The 17,976-nt window shown below is 45.4% G+C and overlaps 1 protein-coding gene across 1 annotated transcript in view; it reads left to right on the plus strand.

Moving 5' to 3' along the window:
• The window catches only part of LOC311121675 (dual specificity protein phosphatase 16-like), a 45,556-nt gene extending 27,645 nt beyond the window's left edge, over positions 1-17,911 (plus strand). Inside the window, exon 2 of the mRNA XM_084196134.1 lies at positions 17,737-17,911. Coding sequence (XP_084052260.1) covers positions 17,737-17,880 — 144 coding nt within the window. The 3' untranslated portion in view covers positions 17,881-17,911. The remainder of the gene's footprint in view (positions 1-17,736) is intronic.
• Positions 17,912-17,976: the final 65 nt, after the last annotated feature.

Here is a 17,976-nt window from a genome sequence, read left to right on the forward strand (position 1 = left end):
TACGTTTTACTACAGGTTACGGGCTGCGGCATTACGTTTTACTACAGGTTACGGGCTGCGGCGTTACGTTTTACTACAGGTTACGGGCTGTGGCGTTACGTTTTACTACAGGTTACGGGCTGCGGCGTTACGTTTTACTACAGGTTACGGGCTGCGGCGTTACGTTTTAATACAGGTTACGGGCTGCGGCGTTACGTTTTACTACAGGTTACGGGCTGCGGCGTTACGTTTTACTACAGGTTACGGGCTGCGGCGTTACGTTTTACTACAGGTTACGGGCTGTGGCGTTACGTTTTACTACAGGTTACGGGCTGCGGCGTTACGTTTTACTACAGGTTACGGGCTGTGGCGTTACGTTTTACTACAGGTTACGGGCTGCGGCGTTACGTTTTACTACAGGTTACGGGCTACGGCGTTACGTTTTACTACAGGTTACGGGCTGTGGCGTTACGTTTTACTACAGGTTACGGGCTGCGGCGTTACGTTTTACTACAGGTTACGGGCTACGGCGTTACGTTTTACTACAGGTTACGGGCTGCGGCGTTACGTTTTACTACAGGTTACGGGCTACGGCGTTACGTTTTACTACAGGTTACGGGCTGCGGCGTTACGTTTTACTACAGGTTACGGGCTGCGGCGTTACGTTTTACTACAGGTTACGGGCTGCGGCGTTACGTTTTACTACAGGTTACGGGCTGCGGCGTTACGTTTTACTACAGGTTACGGGCTGCGGCGTTACGTTTTAATACAGGTTACGGGCTGCGGCGTTACGTTTTAATACAGGTTACGGGCTGCGGCGTTACGTTTTAATACAGGTTACGGGCTGCGGCGTTACGTTTTACTACAGGTTACGGGCTGTGGCGTTACGTTTTAATACAGGTTACGGGCTGCGGCGTTACGTTTTATTACAGGTTACGGGCTGCGGCGTTACGTTTTAATACAGGTTACGGGCTGTGGCGTTACGTTTTACTACAGGTTACGGGCTGCGGCGTTACGTTTTACTACAGGTTACGGGCTGTGGCGTTACGTTTTACTACAGGTTACGGGCTGCGGCGTTACGTTTTACTACAGGTTACGGGCTGCGGCGTTACGTTTTACTACAGGTTACGGGCTGCGGCGTTACGTTTTACTACAGGTTACGGGCTGCGGCGTTACGTTTTACTACAGGTTACGGGCTGTGGCGTTACGTTTTAATACAGGTTACGGGCTGCGGCGTTACGTTTTAATACAGGTTACGGGCTGCGGCGTTACGTTTTACTACAGGTTACGGGCTGTGGCGTTACGTTTTACTACAGGTTACGGGCTACGGCGTTACGTTTTACTACAGGTTACGGGCTGTGGCGTTACGTTTTACTACAGGTTACGGGCTGTGGCGTTACGTTTTACTACAGGTTACGGGCTGTGGCGTTACGTTTTACTACAGGTTACGGGCTGTGGCTTTACGTTTTACTACAGGTTACGGGCTGCGGCGTTACGTTTTACTACAGGTTACGGGCTGCGGCGTTACGTTTTACTACAGGTTACGGGCTGCGGCGTTACGTTTTACTACAGGTTACGGGCTGCGGCGTTACGTTTTAATACAGGTTACAGGCTGCGGCGTTACGTTTTACTACAGGTTACGGGCTGCGGCGTTACGTTTTACTACAGGTTACGGGCTGCGGCGTTACGTTTTACTACAGGTTACAGGCTGCGGCGTTACGTTTTACTACAGGTTACGGGCTGCGGCGTTACGTTTTACTACAGGTTACGGGCTGTGGCGTTACGTTTTACTACAGGTTACGGGCTGCGGCATTACGTTTTACTACAGGTTACGGGCTGTGGCGTTACGTTTTACTACAGGTTACGGGCTGCGGCGTTACGTTTTACTACAGGTTACGGGCTGCGGCGTTACGTTTTACTACAGGTTACGGGCTGCGGCGTTACGTTTTACTACAGGTTACGGGCTGTGGCGTTACGTTTTACTACAGGTTACGGGCTGCGGCGTTACGTTTTACTACAGGTTACGGGCTGCGGCGTTACGTTTTACTACAGGTTACGGGCTGTGGCGTTACGTTTTACTACAGGTTACGGGCTGCGGCGTTACGTTTTACTACAGGTTTTGCTCCGATTTCTTACGATTTCCAAAAAAAGCGCCGGGAGCTGATCATAGCAGATCAGACTAAAAACATGTCATGTCCATCTGGCTTTAGTCCATCTGGCTTTAGTCCATCTGGCTTTAGTCTATCTGGCTTTAGTCCATCTGGCTTTAGTCTATCTGGCTTTAGTCTATCTGGCTTTAGTCTATCTGGCTTTAGTCTATCTGGCTTTAGTCTATCTGGCTTTAGTCTATCTGGCTTTAGTCCATCTGGCTTTAGTCTATCTGGCTTTAGTCTATCTGGCTTTAGTCTATCTGGCTTTAGTCTATCTGGCTTTAGTCTATCTGGCTTTAGTCTATCTGGCTTTAGTCTATCTGGCTTTAGTCTATCTGGCTTTAGTCCATCTGGCTTTAGTCCCATCTACAGGATGACTGGCTTTAGTCTATCTGGCTTTAGTCTATCTGGCTTTAGTCTATCTGGCTTTAGTCCATCTGGCTTTAGTCCATCTGGCTTTAGTCTATCTGGCTTTAGTCCCATCTACAGGATGACTGGCTTTAGTCTATCTGGCTTTAGTCTATCTGGCTTTAGTCTATCTGGCTTTAGTCCATCTGGCTTTAGTCCATCTGGCTTTAGTCTATCTGGCTTTAGTCCATCTGGCTTTAGTCCCATCTACAGGATGACTGGCTTTAGTCCATCTGGCTTTAGTCCATCTGGCTTTAGTCCATCTGGCTTTAGTCTATCTGGCTTTAGTCTATCTGGCTTTAGTCTATCTGGCTTTAGTCCATCTGGCTTTAGTCTATCTGGCTTTAGTCCATCTGGCTTTAGTCTATCTGGCTTTAGTCTATCTGGCTTTAGTCTATCTGGCTTTAGTCTATCTGGCTTTAGTCTATCTGGCTTTAGTCTATCTGGCTTTAGTCCATCTGGCTTTAGTCTATCTGGCTTTAGTCTATCTGGCTTTAGTCTATCTGGCTTTAGTCTATCTGGCTTTAGTCTATCTGGCTTTAGTCTATCTGGCTTTAGTCTATCTGGCTTTAGTCTATCTGGCTTTAGTCTATCTGGCTTTAGTCTATCTGGCTTTAGTCCATCTGGCTTTAGTCCCATCTACAGGATGACTGGCTTTAGTCTATCTGGCTTTAGTCTATCTGGCTTTAGTCTATCTGGCTTTAGTCTATCTGGCTTTAGTCTATCTGGCTTTAGTCCATCTGGCTTTAGTCCATCTGGCTTTAGTCTATCTGGCTTTAGTCTATCTGGCTTTAGTCTATCTGGCTTTAGTCTATCTGGCTTTAGTCTATCTGGCTTTAGTCCATCTGGCTTTAGTCCATCTGGCTTTAGTCCCATCTACAGGATGACTGGCTTTAGTCTATCTGGCTTTAGTCTATCTGGCTTTAGTCTATCTGGCTTTAGTCCATCTGGCTTTAGTCTATCTGGCTTTAGTCTATCTGGCTTTAGTCTATCTGGCTTTAGTCTATCTGGCTTTAGTCTATCTGGCTTTAGTCTATCTGGCTTTAGTCTATCTGGCTTTAGTCTATCTGGCTTTAGTCTATCTGGCTTTAGTCTATCTGGCTTTAGTCCATCTGGCTTTAGTCTATCTGGCTTTAGTCCATCTGGCTTTAGTCTATCTGGCTTTAGTCTATCTGGCTTTAGTCCATCTGGCTTTAGTCCCATCTACAGGATGACTGGCTTTAGTCTATCTGGCTTTAGTCCATCTGGCTTTAGTCCATCTGGCTTTAGTCCCATCTACAGGATGACTGGCTTTAGTCTATCTGGCTTTAGTCTATCTGGCTTTAGTCTATCTGGCTTTAGTCCATCTGGCTTTAGTCCATCTGGCTTTAGTCTATCTGGCTTTAGTCTATCTGGCTTTAGTCCATCTGGCTTTAGTCTATCTGGCTTTAGTCCATCTGGCTTTAGTCCATCTGGCTTTAGTCCATCTGGCTTTAGTCTATCTGGCTTTAGTCCATCTGGCTTTAGTCCTATCTACAGGATGACTGGCTTTAGTCCATCTGGCTTTAGTCCATCTGGCTTTAGTCTATCTGGCTTTAGTCCATCTGGCTTTAGTCCTATCTACAGGATGACTGGCTTTAGTCCATCTGGCTTTAGTCCATCTGGCTTTAGTCTATCTGGCTTTAGTCTATCTGGCTTTAGTCTATCTGGCTTTAGTCTATCTGGCTTTAGTCTATCTGGCTTTAGTCTATCTGGCTTTAGTCCATCTGGCTTTAGTCTATCTGGCTTTAGTCTATCTGGCTTTAGTCCATCTGGCTTTAGTCCATCTGGCTTTAGTCTATCTGGCTTTAGTCTATCTGGCTTTAGTCCATCTGGCTTTAGTCTATCTGGCTTTAGTCCATCTGGCTTTAGTCTATCTGGCTTTAGTCCCATCTACAGGATGACTGGCTTTAGTCTATCTGGCTTTAGTCTATCTGGCTTTAGTCCATCTGGCTTTAGTCTATCTGGCTTTAGTCCATCTGGCTTTAGTCCATCTGGCTTTAGTCCCATCTACAGGATGACTGGCTTTAGTCTATCTGGCTTTAGTCTATCTGGCTTTAGTCTATCTGGCTTTAGTCTATCTGGCTTTAGTCTATCTGGCTTTAGTCCATCTGGCTTTAGTCCATCTGGCTTTAGTCCCATCTACAGGATGACTGGCTTTAGTCTATCTGGCTTTAGTCTATCTGGCTTTAGTCCATCTGGCTTTAGTCTATCTGGCTTTAGTCCATCTGGCTTTAGTCCATCTGGCTTTAGTCCCATCTACAGGATGACTGGCTTTAGTCTATCTGGCTTTAGTCTATCTGGCTTTAGTCTATCTGGCTTTAGTCTATCTGGCTTTAGTCTATCTGGCTTTAGTCCATCTGGCTTTAGTCCATCTGGCTTTAGTCTATCTGGCTTTAGTCTATCTGGCTTTAGTCCATCTGGCTTTAGTCTATCTGGCTTTAGTCCCATCTACAGGATGACTGGCTTTAGTCTATCTGGCTTTAGTCTATCTGGCTTTAGTCTATCTGGCTTTAGTCCATCTGGCTTTAGTCTATCTGGCTTTAGTCTATCTGGCTTTAGTCCATCTGGCTTTAGTCCATCTGGCTTTAGTCTATCTGGCTTTAGTCTATCTGGCTTTAGTCTATCTGGCTTTAGTCCATCTGGCTTTAGTCTATCTGGCTTTAGTCCATCTGGCTTTAGTCTATCTGGCTTTAGTCCATCTGGCTTTAGTCCATCTGGCTTTAGTCCCATCTACAGGATGACTGGCTTTAGTCTATCTGGCTTTAGTCTATCTGGCTTTAGTCTATCTGGCTTTAGTCCATCTGGCTTTAGTCTATCTGGCTTTAGTCTATCTGGCTTTAGTCCCATCTACAGGATGACTGGCTTTAGTCTATCTGGCTTTAGTCTATCTGGCTTTAGTCTATCTGGCTTTAGTCCATCTGGCTTTAGTCCATCTGGCTTTAGTCCATCTGGCTTTAGTCCATCTGGCTTTAGTCTATCTGGCTTTAGTCTATCTGGCTTTAGTCTATCTGGCTTTAGTCCATCTGGCTTTAGTCCATCTGGCTTTAGTCTATCTGGCTTTAGTCTATCTGGCTTTAGTCTATCTGGCTTTAGTCCATCTGGCTTTAGTCTATCTGGCTTTAGTCCATCTGGCTTTAGTCTATCTGGCTTTAGTCCATCTGGCTTTAGTCTATCTGGCTTTAGTCTATCTGGCTTTAGTCCATCTGGCTTTAGTCTATCTGGCTTTAGTCCCATCTACAGGATGACTGGCTTTAGTCTATCTGGCTTTAGTCTATCTGGCTTTAGTCCATCTGGCTTTAGTCTATCTGGCTTTAGTCCATCTGGCTTTAGTCCATCTGGCTTTAGTCCCATCTACAGGATGACTGGCTTTAGTCTATCTGGCTTTAGTCTATCTGGCTTTAGTCTATCTGGCTTTAGTCTATCTGGCTTTAGTCTATCTGGCTTTAGTCTATCTGGCTTTAGTCTATCTGGCTTTAGTCCATCTGGCTTTAGTCTATCTGGCTTTAGTCTATCTGGCTTTAGTCCATCTGGCTTTAGTCCATCTGGCTTTAGTCTATCTGGCTTTAGTCTATCTGGCTTTAGTCTATCTGGCTTTAGTCCATCTGGCTTTAGTCTATCTGGCTTTAGTCCCATCTACAGGATGACTGGCTTTAGTCTATCTGGCTTTAGTCTATCTGGCTTTAGTCTATCTGGCTTTAGTCCATCTGGCTTTAGTCCCATCTACAGGATGACTGGCTTTAGTCTATCTGGCTTTAGTCTATCTGGCTTTAGTCTATCTGGCTTTAGTCTATCTGGCTTTAGTCCATCTGGCTTTAGTCTATCTGGCTTTAGTCTATCTGGCTTTAGTCTATCTGGCTTTAGTCCATCTGGCTTTAGTCCCATCTACAGGATGACTGGCTTTAGTCTATCTGGCTTTAGTCCATCTGGCTTTAGTCCATCTGGCTTTAGTCCCATCTACAGGATGACTGGCTTTAGTCTATCTGGCTTTAGTCTATCTGGCTTTAGTCTATCTGGCTTTAGTCCATCTGGCTTTAGTCCATCTGGCTTTAGTCTATCTGGCTTTAGTCTATCTGGCTTTAGTCCATCTGGCTTTAGTCTATCTGGCTTTAGTCCATCTGGCTTTAGTCCATCTGGCTTTAGTCCATCTGGCTTTAGTCTATCTGGCTTTAGTCCATCTGGCTTTAGTCCTATCTACAGGATGACTGGCTTTAGTCCATCTGGCTTTAGTCCATCTGGCTTTAGTCTATCTGGCTTTAGTCCATCTGGCTTTAGTCCTATCTACAGGATGACTGGCTTTAGTCCATCTGGCTTTAGTCCATCTGGCTTTAGTCTATCTGGCTTTAGTCTATCTGGCTTTAGTCTATCTGGCTTTAGTCTATCTGGCTTTAGTCTATCTGGCTTTAGTCTATCTGGCTTTAGTCCATCTGGCTTTAGTCTATCTGGCTTTAGTCTATCTGGCTTTAGTCCATCTGGCTTTAGTCCATCTGGCTTTAGTCTATCTGGCTTTAGTCTATCTGGCTTTAGTCCATCTGGCTTTAGTCTATCTGGCTTTAGTCCATCTGGCTTTAGTCTATCTGGCTTTAGTCCCATCTACAGGATGACTGGCTTTAGTCTATCTGGCTTTAGTCTATCTGGCTTTAGTCCATCTGGCTTTAGTCTATCTGGCTTTAGTCCATCTGGCTTTAGTCCATCTGGCTTTAGTCCCATCTACAGGATGACTGGCTTTAGTCTATCTGGCTTTAGTCTATCTGGCTTTAGTCTATCTGGCTTTAGTCTATCTGGCTTTAGTCTATCTGGCTTTAGTCCATCTGGCTTTAGTCCATCTGGCTTTAGTCCCATCTACAGGATGACTGGCTTTAGTCTATCTGGCTTTAGTCTATCTGGCTTTAGTCCATCTGGCTTTAGTCTATCTGGCTTTAGTCCATCTGGCTTTAGTCCATCTGGCTTTAGTCCCATCTACAGGATGACTGGCTTTAGTCTATCTGGCTTTAGTCTATCTGGCTTTAGTCTATCTGGCTTTAGTCTATCTGGCTTTAGTCTATCTGGCTTTAGTCCATCTGGCTTTAGTCCATCTGGCTTTAGTCTATCTGGCTTTAGTCTATCTGGCTTTAGTCCATCTGGCTTTAGTCTATCTGGCTTTAGTCCCATCTACAGGATGACTGGCTTTAGTCTATCTGGCTTTAGTCTATCTGGCTTTAGTCTATCTGGCTTTAGTCCATCTGGCTTTAGTCTATCTGGCTTTAGTCTATCTGGCTTTAGTCCATCTGGCTTTAGTCCATCTGGCTTTAGTCTATCTGGCTTTAGTCTATCTGGCTTTAGTCTATCTGGCTTTAGTCCATCTGGCTTTAGTCTATCTGGCTTTAGTCCATCTGGCTTTAGTCTATCTGGCTTTAGTCCATCTGGCTTTAGTCCATCTGGCTTTAGTCCCATCTACAGGATGACTGGCTTTAGTCTATCTGGCTTTAGTCTATCTGGCTTTAGTCTATCTGGCTTTAGTCCATCTGGCTTTAGTCTATCTGGCTTTAGTCTATCTGGCTTTAGTCCCATCTACAGGATGACTGGCTTTAGTCTATCTGGCTTTAGTCTATCTGGCTTTAGTCTATCTGGCTTTAGTCCATCTGGCTTTAGTCCATCTGGCTTTAGTCCATCTGGCTTTAGTCCATCTGGCTTTAGTCTATCTGGCTTTAGTCTATCTGGCTTTAGTCTATCTGGCTTTAGTCCATCTGGCTTTAGTCCATCTGGCTTTAGTCTATCTGGCTTTAGTCTATCTGGCTTTAGTCTATCTGGCTTTAGTCCATCTGGCTTTAGTCTATCTGGCTTTAGTCCATCTGGCTTTAGTCTATCTGGCTTTAGTCCATCTGGCTTTAGTCTATCTGGCTTTAGTCTATCTGGCTTTAGTCCATCTGGCTTTAGTCTATCTGGCTTTAGTCCCATCTACAGGATGACTGGCTTTAGTCTATCTGGCTTTAGTCTATCTGGCTTTAGTCCATCTGGCTTTAGTCTATCTGGCTTTAGTCCATCTGGCTTTAGTCCATCTGGCTTTAGTCCCATCTACAGGATGACTGGCTTTAGTCTATCTGGCTTTAGTCTATCTGGCTTTAGTCTATCTGGCTTTAGTCTATCTGGCTTTAGTCTATCTGGCTTTAGTCTATCTGGCTTTAGTCTATCTGGCTTTAGTCTATCTGGCTTTAGTCCATCTGGCTTTAGTCTATCTGGCTTTAGTCTATCTGGCTTTAGTCCATCTGGCTTTAGTCCATCTGGCTTTAGTCTATCTGGCTTTAGTCTATCTGGCTTTAGTCTATCTGGCTTTAGTCCATCTGGCTTTAGTCTATCTGGCTTTAGTCCCATCTACAGGATGACTGGCTTTAGTCTATCTGGCTTTAGTCTATCTGGCTTTAGTCTATCTGGCTTTAGTCCATCTGGCTTTAGTCCCATCTACAGGATGACTGGCTTTAGTCTATCTGGCTTTAGTCTATCTGGCTTTAGTCTATCTGGCTTTAGTCTATCTGGCTTTAGTCCATCTGGCTTTAGTCTATCTGGCTTTAGTCTATCTGGCTTTAGTCCCATCTACAGGATGACTGGCTTTAGTCTATCTGGCTTTAGTCTATCTGGCTTTAGTCTATCTGGCTTTAGTCCATCTGGCTTTAGTCCATCTGGCTTTAGTCCATCTGGCTTTAGTCCATCTGGCTTTAGTCTATCTGGCTTTAGTCTATCTGGCTTTAGTCCATCTGGCTTTAGTCTATCTGGCTTTAGTCTATCTGGCTTTAGTCTATCTGGCTTTAGTCTATCTGGCTTTAGTCTATCTGGCTTTAGTCTATCTGGCTTTAGTCTATCTGGCTTTAGTCTATCTGGCTTTAGTCCATCTGGCTTTAGTCCCATCTACAGGATGACTGGCTTTAGTCTATCTGGCTTTAGTCTATCTGGCTTTAGTCTATCTGGCTTTAGTCCCATCTGGCTTTAGTCTATCTGGCTTTAGTCTATCTGGCTTTAGTCCATCTGGCTTTAGTCTATCTGGCTTTAGTCCATCTGGCTTTAGTCTATCTGGCTTTAGTCTATCTGGCTTTAGTCTATCTGGCTTTAGTCTATCTGGCTTTAGTCCCATCTACAGGATGACTGGCTTTAGTCTATCTGGCTTTAGTCTATCTGGCTTTAGTCCATCTGGCTTTAGTCTATCTGGCTTTAGTCTATCTGGCTTTAGTCCATCTGGCTTTAGTCTATCTGGCTTTAGTCTATCTGGCTTTAGTCTATCTGGCTTTAGTCTATCTGGCTTTAGTCCATCTGGCTTTAGTCCTATCTACAGGATGACTGGCTTTAGTCTATCTGGCTTTAGTCTATCTGGCTTTAGTCCTATCTACAGGATGACTCCAATTATATCTATTCATAGCAGTGGAAACTGGATATCAACAAGCTATTTAGGTCAGGTGTGTGCCTGTGCGTGTTATCCAGGTCAGGTGTGTGTGTGTGTGTGTGTGTCTGTGTGTGTCTGTGTGTGTCTCTGTGTGTGTGTGTGTGTGTGTGTGTGTGTGTGTGTGTGTGTGTGTCTCTGTGTGTGTGTGTGTGTGTGTGTGTGTGTGTGTGTGTGTGTGTGTGTGTGTGTGTGTGTGTGTGTGTGTGTGTGCGTTCGTTCAAGGGCACCGCAGCGGAACTTTCCACCCTAGAATAGGAGCATAGAGCCATAAACCCCACGGTCCCTCTGTCTCCAACCAGTTATATATGTCATATCAAACTGTCTCTGAAACACCTCCAACCAGTTATATACACTACCGGTCAAAAGTTTTAGAACACCTACTCATTCAAGGCTTTTTCTTTATTTTTACTATTTTCTACATTGTAGAATTATAGTGAAGACATCAAAACTATGAAATAACACATATAGAATCATGTAGTAACAAAAAAAAAAAAGTTTAACAAATCAAAATATATTTTATTGTTTGAGAATCTTCAAATAGCCACCCTTTGCCTTGATGACAGCTTTGGACACTCTTGGCATTCTCTCAACCAGCTTCATGAGGTAGTCACCTGGAATGCTTTTCCAACAGTCTTGAAGGAGTTCCCACATATGCTGAGCACTTGTTGGCTGCTTTTCCTTCACTCTGCGGTCCGACTCATTCCAAAACATCTCAATTGGGTTGAGGTCGGGGGATTGTGGAGGCCAGGTCATCTGATGCAGCACTCCATCACTCTCCTTCTTGGTAACCTTCTTGACCTGTAGTGTAGGTCACATCCAACTGACTGTGGAACATCTCCAACCAACCACACCATGATATTATGGTTATGGATGTCACATCCAACTGACTGTGGAACATCTCCAACCAACCACACCATGATATTATGGTTATGGATGTCATGTCCAACTGACTGTGGAACATCTCCAACCAACCACACCATGATATTATGGTTATGGATGTCATGTCAAACTGATTCTGGAATATCTCCAACCAACCACACCATGATATTATGGTTATGGATGTCATGTCAAACTGACTGTGGAACATCTCCAACCAACCACACCATGATATTATGGTTATGTAGGTCACATCCAACTGATTCTGGAACATCTCCAACCAACCACACCATGATATTATGGTTATGTATGTCATGTCAAACTGACTGTGGAACATCTCCAACCAACCACACCATGATATTATGGTGATGGATGTCATGTCCAACTGATTCTGGAACATCTCCAACCAACCACACCATGATATTATGGTTATGGATGTCATGTCAAACTGACTGTGGAACATCTCCAACCAACCACACCATGATATTATGGTGATGGATGTCACATCCAACTGATTCTGGAACATCTCCAACCAACCACACCATGATATTATGGTGATGGATGTCATGTCCAACTGATTCTGGAACATCTCCAACCAACCACACCATGATATTATGGTTATGGATGTCATGTCCAACTGACTGTGGAACATCTCCAACCAACCACACCATGATATTATGGTTATGGATGTCATGTCCAACTGATTCTGGAACATCTCCAACCAACCACACCATGATATTATGGTTATGGATGTCATGTCAAACTGACTGTGGAACATCTCCAACCAACCACACCATGATATTATGGTTATGGATGTCATGTCCAACTGATTCTGGAACATCTCCAACCAACCACACCATGATATTATGGTGATGGATGTCACATCCAACTGATTCTGGAACATCTCCAACCAACCACACCATGATATTATGGTTATGGATGTCATGTCAAACTGATTCTGGAACATCTCCAACCAACCACACCATGATATTATGGTTATGGATGTCATGTCAAACTGATTCTGGAACATCTCCAACCAACCACACCATGATATTATGGTGATGGATGTCATGTCAAACTGATTCTGGAACATCTCCAACCAACCACACCATGATATTATGGTGATGGATGTCATGTCAAACTGATTCTGGAACAGTCGTGGGCTGGGTCCCAAACGGCACCCTATTCCCTAGTGTCATATGGGCCCTGGTCAACAGTAGGGCACTACATAGTGTCATATGGGCCCTGGTCAACAGTAGGGCACTACATAGTGTCATATGGGCCCTGGTCAACAGTAGGGCACTACATAGTGTCATATGGGCCCTGGTCAACAGTAGGGCACTACATAGTGTCATATGGGCCCTGGTCAACAGTAGGGCACTACATAGTGTCATATGGGCCCTGGTCAACAGTAGGGCACTACATAGTGTCATATGGGCCCTGGTCAACAGTAGGGCACTACATAGTGTCATATGGGCCCTGGTCAACAGTAGGGCACTACATAGTGTCATATGGGCCCTGGTCAACAGTAGGGCACTACATAGTGTCATATGGGCCCTGGTCAACAGTAGGGCACTACATAGTGTCATATGGGCCCTGGTCAACAGTAGGGCACTACATAGTGTCATATGGGCCCTGGTCAACAGTAGGGCACTACATAGTGTCATATGGGCCCTGGTCAACAGTAGGGCACTACATAGTGTCATATGGGCCCTGGTCAACAGTAGGGCACTACAAAGTGTCATATGGGCCCTGGTCAACAGTAGGGCACTACATAGTGTCATATGGGCCCTGGTCAACAGTAGGGCACTACATAGTGTCATATGGGCCCTGGTCAACAGTAGGGCACTACATAGTGTCATATGGGCCCTGGTCAACAGTAGGGCACTACATAGTGTCATATGGGCCCTGGTCAACAGTAGGGCACTACATAGTGTCATATGGGCCCTGGTCAACAGTAGGGCACTACATAGGGGATAGGGTTCCGTTTAGGACATGATCAGTCTATAATTTTAATGGTAGGTTTATTTGAGCAGTGAGAGACAGAATAACAACAAAAAAATCCAGAAAAACGCATGTAAAAGATGTTATCAATTGATTTGCATTTTAATGAGGGAAATAAGTATTTGACCCCTCTGCAAAACATGACTTAGTACTTGGTGGCAAAACCCTTGTTGGCAATCACAGAGGTCAGACGTTTCTTGTAGTTGGCCACCAGGTTTGCACACATCTCAGGAGGGATTTTGTCCCACTCCTCTTCTCCAAGTCATTAAGGTTTCGAGGCTGGCGTTTGGCAACTCGAACCTTCAGCTCCCTCCACAGATTTTCTATGGGATTAAGGTCTGGAGACTGGCTAGGCCACTCCAGGACCTTAATGTGCTTCTTCTTGAGCCACTCCTTTCTTGCCTTGGCTGTGTGTTTTGGGTCATTGTCATGCTGGAATACCCATCCGCGACACATTTTCAATGCCCAGGCTGAGGGAAGGAGGTTCTCACCCAAGATTTTACGGTACATGGCCCCGTCCATCGTCCCTTTGATGCGGTGAAGTTGTCCTGTCCCCTTAGCAGAAAAACACCCACAAAGCATAATGTTTCCACCTCCATGTTTGACGGTGGGGATGGTGTTCTTGGGGTCATAGGCAGCATTCTTCCTCCTCCAAACACGGTGAGTTGAGTTGATGCAAAGAGCTCAATTTTGGTCTCATCTGACCACAACACTTGCACCCAGTTCTCCTCTGAATCATTTAGATGTTCATTGGCAAACTTCAGAGGGGCCTGTATATGTGCTTTCTTGAGCAGGGTGACCTTGCGGGCGCTGCAGGATTTCAGTCCTTCACGGCGTAGTGTGTTACCAATTGTTTTCTTGGTGACTATGGACCCAGCTGCCTTGAGATCATTGACAAGATCCTCCCGTGTAGTTCTGGGCTGATTCCTCACCGTTCTCATGATCATTGCAACTCCACGAGGTGAGATCTTGCATGGAGCCCCAGGCCGAGGGAGATTGACAGTTCTTTTGTGTTTCTTCCATTTGCGAATAATCGCACCAACTGTTGTCACCTTCTCACCAAGCTGCTTGGCGATGGTCTTGTAGCCCATTCCAGCCTTGTGTAGGTCTACAATCTTGTCCCTGACATCCTTGGAGAGCTCTTTGGTCTTGGCCATGGTGGAGAGTTTGGAATCTGATTGATTGATTGCTTCTGTGGACAGGTGTCTTTTATACAGGTAACAAACTGAGATTAGGAGTACTCCCTTTAAGAGTGTGCTCCTAATCTCAGCTCGTTACCTGTATAAAAGACACCTGGGAGCCAGAAATCTTTCTGATTGAGAGGGGGTCAAATACTTATTTCCCTCATGAAAATGCAAATCAATGTATAACATTTTTGACATGCGTTTTTCTGGATTTTGTTGTTGTTATTCTGTCTCTCACTGTTCAAATAAATCTACCATTAAAATTATAGACTGATCATGTCTTTGTCAGTGGGCAAACGTACAAAATCAGCAGGGGATCCAATACTTATTTCCCCTCACTGTAGCATCCAGCCACAGGGCTCTAAACTGGCTCACTGTACCATCCAGCCACAGGGCTCTAAACTGGCTCACTGTAGCATCCAGCCACAGGGCTCTAAACTGGCTCACTGTACCATCCAGCCACAGGGCTCTAAACTGGCTCACTGTACCATCCAGCCACAGGGCTCTAAACTGGCTCACTGTACCATCCAGCCACAGGGCTCTAAACTGGCTCACTGTACCATCCAGCCACAGGGCTCTAAACTGGCTCACTGTACCATCCAGCCACAGGGCTCTAAACTGGCTCACTGTACCATCCAGCCACAGGGCTCTAAACTGGCTCACTGTACCATCCAGCCACAGGGCTCTAAACTGGCTCACTGTACCATCCAGCCACAGGGCTCTAAACTGGCTCACTGTACCATCCAGCCACAGGGCTCTAAACTGGCTCACTGTACCATCCAGCCACAGGGCTCTAAACTGGCTCACTGTACCATCCAGCCACAGGGCTCTAAACTGGCTCACTGTACCATCCAGCCACAGGGCTCTAAACTGGCTCACTGTACCATCCAGCCACAGGGCTCTAAACTGGCTCACTGTACCATCCAGCCACAGGGCTCTAAACTGGCTCACTGTACCATCCAGCCACAGGGCTCTAAACTGGCTCACTGTACCATCCAGCCACAGGGCTCTAAACTGGCTCACTGTACCATCCAGCCACAGGGCTCTAAACTGGCTCACTGTACCATCCAGCCACAGGGCTCTAAACTGGCTCACTGTACCATCCAGCCACAGGGCTCTAAACTGGCTCACTGTACCATCCAGCCACAGGGCTCTAAACTGGCTCACTGTACCATCCAGCCACAGGGCTCTAAACTGGCTCACTGTACCATCCAGCCACAGGGCTCTAAACTGGCTCACTGTACCATCCAGCCACAGGGCTCTAAACTGGCTCACTGTACCATCCAGCCACAGGGCTCTAAACTGGTCCTGGAGCAGCTCATTGATACACTGCATCCCAAATGGCATACTATTCCCTACATAGTGCACTGCCTTTGACCAGGTCGCCTAGGGATCTGGTCTACAATAGTGCACTATATAGGGTGCCATACACTGGTCTAAAGTAGTGCACTATATAGGGTGCCATACACTGGTCTAAAGTAGTGCACTATATAGGGTGCCATACACTGGTCTAAAGTAGTGCACTATATAGGGAATTGGGTGCCATTCTCTGGTCTATAGTAGTGCACTATATAGGGAATTGGGTGCCATTCTCTGGTCTAAAGTAGTGCTCTATATAGGGAATAGGGTGCCATTCTCTGGTCTAAAGTAGTGTACTATATAGGGAATAGGGTGCCATTCTCTGGTCTAAAGTAGTGTACTATATAGGGAATAGGGTGCCATTCTCTGGTCTATAGTAGTGCACTATATAGGGAATAGGGTGCCATTCTCTGGTCTAAAGTAGTGCACTATATAGGGAATAGGGTGCCATTCTCTGGTCTAAAGTAGTGCACTATATAGGGAATAGGGTGCCATTCTCTGGTCTAAAGTAGTGCACTATATAGGGAATAGGGTGCCATTCTCTGGTCTAAAGTAGTGCACTATATAGGGAATAGGGTCCATTTGGGACATCCATAGTGATGTCACTGGGCAGAGAATGGGAGACGTGTGTGTGTGTGTGTGTGTGTGTGTGTGTGTGTGTGTGTGTGTGTGTGTGTGTGTGTGTGTGTGTGTGTGTGTGTGTGCGTGTGCAGTGGTGGAAAAAAACTTACCCAAAACGTGGTAAAAGCCACCTCCACTCTCTAACCTCTAACCCTAAAGCCACCTCCACTCTCTAACCTCTGACCCTAAAGCCACCTCCACTCTATAACCTCTGACCCTAAAGCCACCTCCACTCTCTAACCTCTAACCCTAAAGCCACCTCCACTCTCTAACCTCTGACCCTAAAGCCACCTCCACTCTCTAACCTCTGACCCTAAAGCCACCTCCACTCTATAACCTCTGACCCTAAAGCCACCTCCACTCTCTAACCTCTGACCCTAAAGCCACCTCCACTCTATAACCTCTGACCCTAAAGCCACCTCCACTCTCTAACCTCTAACCCTAAAGCCACCTCCACTCTCTAACCTCTGACCCTAAAGCCACCTCCACTCTATAACCTCTGACCCTAAAGCCACCTCCACTCTCTAACCTCTGACCCTAAAGCCACCTCCACTCTATAACCTCTGACCCTAAAGCCACCTCCACTCTCTAACCTCTGACCCTAAAGCCACCTCCACTCTCTAACCTCTAACCCTAAAGCCACCTCCACTCTCTAACCTCTAACCCTAAAGCAGTGGTGGAAAAAGTACCTAATTGTCCTACTTGAGTAAAAGTAAAGATACCTTACTAGAAAGTTACTCAAGTGAAAGTCAGCCAGTAAAATACTACTTGAGTAAAAGTCTAAAAGTATTTGGTTTTAAAAATACTTAAGTATCAAAAGTAAAAGTATAAATCATTTAAAAATCCTATTATTTAGCAAAGCAGACGGCACCATGTTCTTGTTTTTTTAAATGTTTGGATATCCAGGGGCACGCTCCAACACTCAGACATTATTTACCAAAGATGCATGTGTGTTTAGTGAGTCCACCAGATCAGAGGCAGTAGGGATGACCAGGGATGTTCTCTTGATAAGTGTGTGAATTGGACCATTTTCCTGTCCTGCTAAGCATTCAAAATGTAACGAGTACTTTTGGTTGTCAGGGAAAATGTTTGGAGTAAAAAGTACAATATCTTCTTTAGGAATGTAGTGAAGTAAAAGTTGTCAAAAATATAAATAGTAAAGTAAAGTGCAGATACCCCAAAAACTACTGAAGTAGTACTTTAAAGTAGTACTTGAAAGTATTTTTACTTAAGTATTTTAACTCTTCCTCTCTCTCTGAATGTTTCTGGTAACTCCTCTTCCTCTCTCTCTCTGGATGTTTCTGGTAACTCCTCTTCCTCTCTCTCTCTGGATGTTTCTGGTAACTCTTCCTCTCTCTCTCTGGATGTTTCTGGTAACTCTTCCTCTCTCTCTCTCTGAGTGTTTCTGGTAACTCTTCCTCTCTCTCTCTGAATGTTTCTGTTAACTCATCTTCTCTCTCTCTGAGTGTTTCTGTTAACTTTTCCTCTCACTCTCTGAGTGTTTCTGGTAACTCTTCCTCTCTCTCTCTGAGTGTTTCTCTTAACTCCTCTTCCTCTCTCTCTGAGTGTTTCTGTTAACTCCTCTTCCTCTCTCTCTCTCTGAGTGTTTCTGGTAACTCTTCCTCTCTCTCTGAGTGTTTCTGTTAACTCTTCCTCTCTCTCTGAATGTTTCTGTTAACTCCTCTTCCTCCTCTCCCTCTCCTCTTCCTCTCTCTTCTTCTCCTAGTTGGAGCTAGTGGGCAGTCAGGAGGTGGTGGTGTACGACCAGAGTTCATCTGACCCCTTGACCCTTCCCTCGGAGGCCTTCCTCACCGTCCTGTTGGCCAAGCTGGAGAGGAGCTTCCCGTCCGTACACCTGCTCTCAGGTTAGACACACACACTCAGCCCCTCATTCTCCTCACCTCTCTCTCCCCTCCCTCTCTTTCCCTCCCTCCCTCCCCACCTCTCTCTCTCTCCCCTCCCTCTC

This window comes from Coregonus lavaretus, assembly GCF_964263955.1.
Source record: "Coregonus lavaretus genome assembly, contig: HAP1_SCAFFOLD_4850, whole genome shotgun sequence".
Taxonomy (NCBI): Eukaryota; Metazoa; Chordata; class Actinopteri; order Salmoniformes; family Salmonidae; genus Coregonus; species Coregonus lavaretus.